This window comes from Homalodisca vitripennis, chromosome 1 (genome assembly GCF_021130785.1).
Source record: "Homalodisca vitripennis isolate AUS2020 chromosome 1, UT_GWSS_2.1, whole genome shotgun sequence".
Classification (NCBI taxonomy): Eukaryota; Metazoa; Arthropoda; class Insecta; order Hemiptera; family Cicadellidae; genus Homalodisca; species Homalodisca vitripennis.
This window is the reverse complement of record NC_060207.1, coordinates 83,770,811-83,779,547: the sequence shown is the minus strand read 5'-3', so window position 1 is coordinate 83,779,547 and position 8,737 is coordinate 83,770,811. Positions and strand designations below refer to the sequence as shown.

Below are 8,737 nucleotides of genomic sequence, written 5' to 3'. Positions count from 1 at the left end.
TATGACATTTGTATTTTATTTTCTTAGTTTGTTGTACGTACATCATTGTCTTCTACATTATCCAATGTTACCTTCATAATTAATTTAATCGTACTTAAATATTCTCATAAAATTACGTTTAGGTAGTTTTTATACTAAATTTATATTTCGAAATTAGCATCGCATTTTATAGTTGGTATTTAATGCTGGGTTTGGAACAAGACGTTAAAATTTAAATGCCATTCTTTGACTTTATGAGTTTCTTGTCCTTGTAGAAAATATTCTGCAATATGGCGGTATGAGTGGAGACTGCAGACACAGCTTGTCCCTCGTCTGACCGTCCCTAATCACTAAATTCTGTTCATCATTCCTTTATGTTACTTTACCTAAAACTGTATAAGATTCCCTAAGTGATCATAATACTGCGGATTCATCTATATTACATCTAACAATAATGGTATCGTTTATTCATTCATTCATTCAACTTGGAGTTCATTACAAAATCTAAACATATAATAGACATTTGATTGTTGAGACATTGCTTTTTCGTTAGACTTTTACGTAACGCCAACACGAAGCATAGTTATGGTAACTTACTTTTTAATGTATTTAATCGTAAGTAATATAATTTCAAATTTTACACCCCCCATTATAAAACTAAAATAATCGTTCCAGCTCAGAATAAAGTAGATATAGATTGTGTGACAGCTGAAATAGTGTTTGTAGTATGGGTTATTTTAGAAATAAAATATTCAAAATAAATTAGTTCAAAAACATACTTTTCTAGGCCCACAAATAACGGAGTTGTGAGATTTTAACAATTTGATCGGCCGTCATATTTCTACGACATGGGTACGCTGACCGCCAATAAACAGCCGAGATATTTATTATAAATACATTTGTATACTATATTTCAAATTGTTTGGGATTTGTGTAGGGCAGTAAGGTTATCATTTCAACAAGCCGCGCTATATATACAGTTCACGTCGTTACTACAGTCTGACTAATCGTCCAGGGCCAAGTGAGCCCAGCGCGCCATCAGATTTTAGTAACAGTTCGATTTCAGTTACACAACAGTTACAAGGTCCAGTTTATGCATGGTGCAGCGTTCCAAACGCCAAATTTCGCGGTGTCCTTGTTCACGCAGAGCGGCAAATCGCGTTTCCGCTCTCGTGCTGGACTGAGTGCTACTATCCAACACCTCTCAATGTCACTGTGATTTAAATATGTGTACCCGGTAGTTGTGTAAAACGCCTGCAGTTCCGATAGCAAAAAGAGGAATATTCTTTATTCTTAGGCTTCCCAGGCCGACTTGGAGACAATCGTATACATTTTCCGGCTGACAACATGTCAAAAATTGCGAACTCAGTTAAAATTAGAACATTAGTCCTACCTGGTACGACCATCATAGTGTTGTATCTCGCATGTTGAGATAGAGAGATAATCTTGTCCACGGATGTACATTCTTCGAGTCTCGAGCAACTGACTATCTTCGCTCTCTTGAGATTAATCACCTCATCTCATTATCCTCAACTGCTATATAAGGCAATTCTCTACTCATAATTATTGATTGAAACGGGCATCTCCATTTTACAATTAGCCTTAGGGATAACTAAACACATGCGTATTTTTTATGTTTTTTTATTTTTTTATTTTTTTTGGGGGGGGCCAAGGATGGGGAATCTGCAGCCAGATACCCTGGAGGTTAGTCTTCTTGCCTTCACTCCAGGTTATGCGGTGTTGATTACGTTATAAAGATCGCCGACCCGCTAAACCCCACCCTTTTCCTTCCTGCCCACCTAGCCGGAACCGCTTCATAGCATTTCTTCAGCTAAGTGAGTGCCTTGTGCTACCGCCTTACTGCCTCATTGTTTCGTCTTCCATTTTTCGACGAATTATGGAAAAGGCCATCCTGCTGATTGCAGCCCACTTGTCTTCAGACTCCAACATACAGACGATTAGGGTCTCAGGTATCAGGTGTCCGGTAGTACCAAAGCAGTTTGCTCGTGCTTCTGCCCACTTCTCACAGTGGAAGAAGGTGTGTTCTGCGGTGTCTTCCTCCTTGCAGTAACGACAGTTGCTTGATTCGCTTTTTCCAATCTGTTAAAGGTAGTACCGGAAGCATCCATGACCAGACAGAATCTGTGTCAAATGGAAATTTACCTCTCCGTGCATTCGTTCTGCCCATCTTCTTACGTCTGGGATGAGCCTTCTTGTCCAGGCGCCTTTAGCTGAAACCTCCCATTCCCGCTGCCAGCTGTCATACAGTCTTTCCTGTAACATCGTCTTGTCCCTCTCGCCTTGGCACAGGTCTGTTCGTTCCTTCACCAGAAGGTGGACAGGTGGAGTACTGGCCAGCATCAGAACCGCATCCAGAGATATTGTTCTGTAGGCCGATGTTATTCTCATTGCATAATCCGTTGCACCCTGAGAGCCACATCCCTTGCTTTTGCAAACTGCATGGCACTTTGCCACACCGGTACTCCATACAAAAGCAGAGACCGAGCTGCTGAGAATATAAGTCGTCTTTTTTCCTCCTTTGGGCCTCGAATGTTCTTCATTGTTCGACTTATAGCTACTGTCATCACAGAGGCCTTTCTTGCGGTTTCCTCAACATGGGGAATAAAGGTCCTTGATTTGTCCAACCAAATACCTAAGTATTTTTCCTTGGTCTTAGGTGTGATACCTGATCCTTGCACCAAAAAGGTGATTGGGTGAAGTCTCCTCCTTCCAGCCATAATGATTGCCTCTGTCTTTTGTGGGGCCAATACTAGTCCCAGTTCCTCCAAGTGGCAGCCGACCCGCAAAATGGCCTCATTTGCTCTTTCCATTAGAACACGTTCTGTGCTTCCAATCACAACCAGTGCAAAAAACTAATAGATTAAGGTTTATGGCTGCTTGTATTACTAAAATAAATATATAGTAGTAGGACAGACACGATCACGATAGCAGATTAGTCAAGTGTATAAACAATAAATAAACATAACAAAAGTTGAAATTATAACATAAATATCACAAGTAACAATATGAATATGCAATAGAAAAATAAAAAATCTTTAACATATTACGCACATAATATACATATACAATGGCAATTGACAAATCCAGTAATATACGAGTACAATGTGATAACAATGTTTTATATCCTTCTGGAAAGGAATGAGAAACGGTCAAGTCAAAAATGACCTATGTCGACTATTATAGGTACAACCAGTCAAAAACTTTATTATTTGGTTTTAGGAGTATGTGGAGTACACTTATTGACAGCGCACCTGACCGGCCGCGTCAGCAACAAGCAGCATTCTGCTTAAAGAGACAAGCATAAAGCATCCTCGGGATTGGATTATGAAAAACATAATTAATTTCCATTTTTGTTAACTTTATTATTTTCAGAGGGAAGCTAAAATGGGATTTTCAAGGAAACTTTAAAACAATTGAAACTTATGAAAACAAAACATTTAATATATATAAAGAAAGACCCCTGAAAATTGCGAGTAAAAATTCACGTTTTCAAAAGTGCTTTACAAATTGAATAAAGTACATAACACTAATTTTAATATATATTGTATTGTAATTGAATAAGTTTGGAAAATATTTTTAAGTTATTTTAAGATATCACAACTAAATTTAAACATAGAACATATAAGTGTATTGTAAAAGAAAGATGTAAAACACAGTTGAGAAACCTCAAGCTTACGAATTGATATTTCATCGACATTCAAAAATTTGAAAATATACTACATGAAATATTGATATTTTTCCAATTTTTTTAGTTTTATGCAATATCATGGTTTATAAATTAAAGTGAGTCAAAAAAGAAGATTCAAGATATCGTTACGACCAGATTGATATACAATATAGGTATGAGAATTGTAATTTCTAAGAGAAATATTGGTTGAAAAGACCCTTGAAGGGTCTCTTGCCACGTCTAGGGTTGGTCATCAGGCTCAACCCCTGACTACGGATGCCTTCAGGCCTAGAGCCAGGAGTGGAAGCGAGTCCTCGGAGAACCTCTAAAACATGAACATTTTGCAATCGCGGTGTTTAGCAAAAGGCGATGTTTGAATAAATAGCACATTTTTCAACTAAATGCTTATTTCAAATCCTGTGCATAAACAGGGCCTGATTTCATCTATACTTGACATACGGAATACTGGCGGTTACTATAGTTCACCATTATTATTTTACTATGATCGGAAAAAATAACGCATTAATGTTAGTTGTACAACGGCTTAGTGTATTTTTTAACTAAACTCGAAATTTCAAATGCTGTATATAAACAGGGCATGAGATTCGAGCAAACTTGACAGATGGAATAGGTACTGGCGGTTACTGTAGTTCACCAATATTATTTTACAATGATCGGGAAAAATAACGCATTCATGTTAGTTACACAACGGTTCAGTCAAAGTACCAATTGTGCATTGGTCGCACCAGAACGTGTTTAGATCCAAGTCCGCTACACTGCACAGTTCTACAAGAATACAGTGTGACCAACAAGGAACGAGCTGCTGGCTGGAGTTGACCACGTGACCTTGTTCCACCGGAGATAAGCGGTCTCTGACAATATCATAAATATCTCAGTTATCTCAACATATATACAACCTTGGTAAATAAGATGGCGATTCAACTCTTGTAGGGCTTTTCAATACGTACTCCACGAAAAGTAACAAGAGTAGAACATATTCTATCTGAGAAATTGAAGCGTTTTTAGAAACAAGGTTACTTCATGAAAAAAGCTGTTCTGTAACGACCAATTTCCTGACTCATTTTATTGCTTATATTCATAAAGATAAATTTTATAGACCAACTGTTTTATCAGATTCTAAACTAAACTTACACGTACAATGCCTAATATAACACGCGCGCGCGCGCACACACACACACACACACACACACACACACACACACACACACACACACACACACACACACACACACACAATTAATTGCCTTGCCACATTCCATAAAAAAAGACACAACGCGTCCATCTTATATCCATTGAGGGTCGATGATGACGACTTCTGATAATATATAACATTAAACCCCTATTTTTACAGGAATCACGACATTTGACCACCACCAAATCTCAATTGGTACTAATAAAACCTCCGTGTTTCAATGATCCGTTTTTACAAATAATTTTGCACAGTCACAACTTTCACACCAGTCAAATTGGGGCACTACTACAATAACCTGTCTCAGCGAGCGGACCAGTTTGACTAATAATGTCTATAAATCCCATTTTTGCAGGGTACACTATATAACATGCCAGTACAGGGGGAAATAATAGGGCCGTATTTTAGAGTCCGTGTAGTTTAATTATTCCTAGACAATGGAGGATATTCTTGTGGCATTTTATCAAACTTCTTTCTTGTCTCTTGTGGCTTTACTAATCATCTTTTGGTTAGAGATGAGATTTTCGCTAGAACTCCGGGCGAAGGTGGTGCAGGGCCAACGGCTGAGTTGTGTTTGTTTCGTGTTCTGATCTTCGAAACTAGGTAGCCTGCCTGCACTCTGACATATCCGATGTGCTCTGTCAACAAAAATAATACGAGTGCTGATGTGTAGAAGTGAACTTATAAAATCATCTATCTTCAACAATGGTATAGAGATTTTATCGAGTACACGGAGGTACATAATTTTAACGACCGAGTCATTCTCAAAAATTAGCATTATCCAAGTGAGAACGCAAGGCTAGAGGTCAATGGCCAGACCTGTCGTACCAGTAGCCCCAGGCATTAGCGGTCTGCTCCCTCACCCACCGACAAACATGACCACTCTCTCGTGAATAGATCAATGTAATAACGAATTACAACGTTGGATATTCGATCCCTCTCATTTTAAAATGCATGAAACGGAGCCGTTTCAAAATTTCACAAAGAAATTAAAAGAAAACACAATATTAATATTTAGTCTCATTTTAAAAGGATATGTTACCAACGCGCACCTTTGAGATACATTCTCTTGATTTGGGCTTGTCATTTTAGGCCACAAACTTTATTCTAATTGGAAAACTTAACTTATGGAGTCATCCTCGTCAAACAAGACTGGGGAGAAGTGTATTTATGCGCAATACGAGTACGAGACCGTAGACACTTATGAAACCCTTTTTCTTGCTACGGTCAAGGTAGATTTGAATATAAACCATTATCGATCGATGTGAAGGCGTAAATGGGGTACTTGACTCAAACAGACAAGAGTCCATATTTCACCCAGGTTAATTTGTTAAAATACATTTTTAAACACAACACGTACTTCTCCCTCCATTGCGCTATAGCTCTTTTGAAGATTAGGTCCTTGCAAATTATACGCTATACATTTCTCCTTGTAAACCTCTTTTCTTCAAGATACGTCATACCAAGAATCTAGTAGGTAACTTGTGATCTAGACGTTTAGAATGTGCTTAATTTTCTACATAAGATTATAGCAAGATATTTAGTATGTTTTCACAAATATGCTGATATTGCAAAACGACTATACCTGTAAAAATATTGTTGTGGTGGAGACATTATTTAGCATTTAAAATGCTGTGTGGATCGTCACAGCAATTAAATAGCAGCATCAAAATGTTAATTGACTGCATCATTGTAGCTGCTTTGCCTGTAAAAGAACATCCTCTTATAAAGGTACTTATGGCATTGAATTAATGAAGTGTAGCTATTTGTAGAGTAACGCTTGATGGAATTGTCTGCCTGGAATGGGTTTATGAAACCTAAGGTGACAACAGTAGAGGCTTTAGAGGCGGCCGTGAGTGTTACAGTGCAGGCGGAAGCCGGGGACGTCGCGTCGTGTGTTAACTGCATATTGCAGCAATATGTGGGATAGAGGATTCAGCCGACTCTGGAATAGCTTCTCCACTGTCAAAGTTGTTAAGTAGTATGATGCATGTATGAACCCGTTTGGTTCACTGCAGGACTACAGATTGACTGATATATACAGGGTGTAACTGAAATACACCGACAAACTTCAGGAGATTGTTCCTGAGGTCAAAACGAACCAAAAAGTTCCTATAAATGTATGTAATAAAATGCATCGTTTTCCGTCTGTCCGTCTGTTTGTGTTTATTACATTAAATTTTTTTTCTAAACAACCATTAAAGGTACAAAGTTAAAATTTTCAACATATGCTAATGTAGTATTGTCAATTGTCAATTTAAAAAAAAATTGAAAATTTTTACTCAACAAAATTCAAAATGGCGGCTAGTTAAAATCTTTGATGGTGAATTTCTCAAAAACTACTTCCTGTATAAAAAATTTACTAGAATATTAAAAAAAATATAAATTTATTTATAAAACGAACGGTACCTCATCATTTTTTGAAATCGCTCAAGAAATAAAAAAGTTATGGCATTTTTCTTAACCTAGTAACATATCACATTTACAAGTTTTTTTTTCTTGTTTCAAAAGTTAATGTAAGTATTTAGGCAGTATAAAAATAAAACGATATTTTGGGTTAAAAAACTTTAAACATGATAATTAGTATTAAATTTTAAAAACGACATTGTAACAAGCAATCTACATGACTCAACTTTCATGGTTTAAACAGCTGAATATGTTTTCATGTTAAGACACAGCTGATTAGAACAACAATGAATTCAGATAAGTAAGTCATTTCCTTGTTTATTTTTGACAAGATATCATCTGTTACTTTCACTTGTAGAAACATTATTAGTCGATAGTGCTCTTATTCTATTGAAGATGGCAGGTTACCCATTTAGCCATCAAGCTGACGTGATATTTATGTATGGAAAAGCTAACGGTAATAGTCGCCTAGCATCCCGCCTGTATTACGAATAATTTCCAAATCGACAACAACCTACTCATTCAACATTTGCTGCTGTTTTCAACCGACTTCATGAGACTGGCACTTTGTTACCTTCTACTGCAGACCGAGGTGTACAGAGACAGCGTAGAACTCCTGATTTGGAAGAAAACATCTTACAGCGAGTAGAGGAAGATCTAGGCGTAAGTACTAGGCAGTTAGGAGCAATACTCAACGTAGATCACATGACAGTATGGCGAGTTCTACATGAGCAGATGTTATATCCGTACCATTATCAGCGTGTACAAGCCCTTGGTCCAGCTGACTTTCCATTACGTTTACAGTTTTGCCAATGGTTTTTTTTGCCTAGAACAAGAAATTTTTATTTTTCTGAGCAAGATATTTTTTTTATTTTTACTTCTTCAAAATTTTATTGGAGTGACGTGATGAAGTAAGCTCAACATTATTTTGGAAGTATCAATTCCTTCCGCAGGACCCTCTGATTCGACTCCTAACAATAAATAATAGTTGTATGAAATTCTCGAACCCTGGAAATTTCTAACCCAGCTCGACTGGCTATCTGGCAAGTTGCGAATATTTTCGCTTGCCCCGAAAATAACATCGCAACAGTTTTGAAACCATTGGAGATAGAGACAAACTTTAAATGTAGAAAATGTTTATTTTTTAAAGACCTTTCTAATGATGTACAACACAACCTAGGTTGCTATTTGAGTTTTTTTTAGATTGGGGCTGTTAAGTATTTCAAAATTCTATGTATTTTTAAAATGTGTAAATTTTGGGGTAGGGTGGCATTTGATGATATTTTTAGATAGGCCGTCTCATCATTAGTTTTGAATAAAAATATCGTCTCTGTACATTTGTGCAGGTAGTTGCAATAAATTTACCCACAAACCCCTAATTTTTTAACGTTTTGGTGTACCCTGTACATAAGCGGCAAGATAGGATCAAACTTTTTGCATCAAAATAATCAGTG

General features: G+C 37.1%; 1 protein-coding gene and 1 long non-coding RNA gene across 2 annotated transcripts; both read right to left on the bottom strand.

Moving 5' to 3' along the window:
• Nucleotides 1-2,384: 2,384 nt before the first annotated feature.
• Nucleotides 2,385-2,810, bottom strand: LOC124368194. The gene has a single exon (XM_046825499.1). The coding sequence runs from the start codon at nucleotides 2,808-2,810 to the stop codon at nucleotides 2,385-2,387; it is 426 nt and encodes a 141-aa protein (XP_046681455.1).
• A 2,469-nt stretch (nucleotides 2,811-5,279) lies between these two features.
• Nucleotides 5,280-7,918, bottom strand: LOC124352687. The gene is made up of 3 exons (XR_006921528.1): nucleotides 7,858-7,918; nucleotides 6,463-6,582; nucleotides 5,280-5,515 (listed from the first exon to the last, which is right to left on the bottom strand). It is a non-coding gene; the product is annotated as an uncharacterized LOC124352687 (long non-coding RNA).
• Nucleotides 7,919-8,737: the final 819 nt, after the last annotated feature.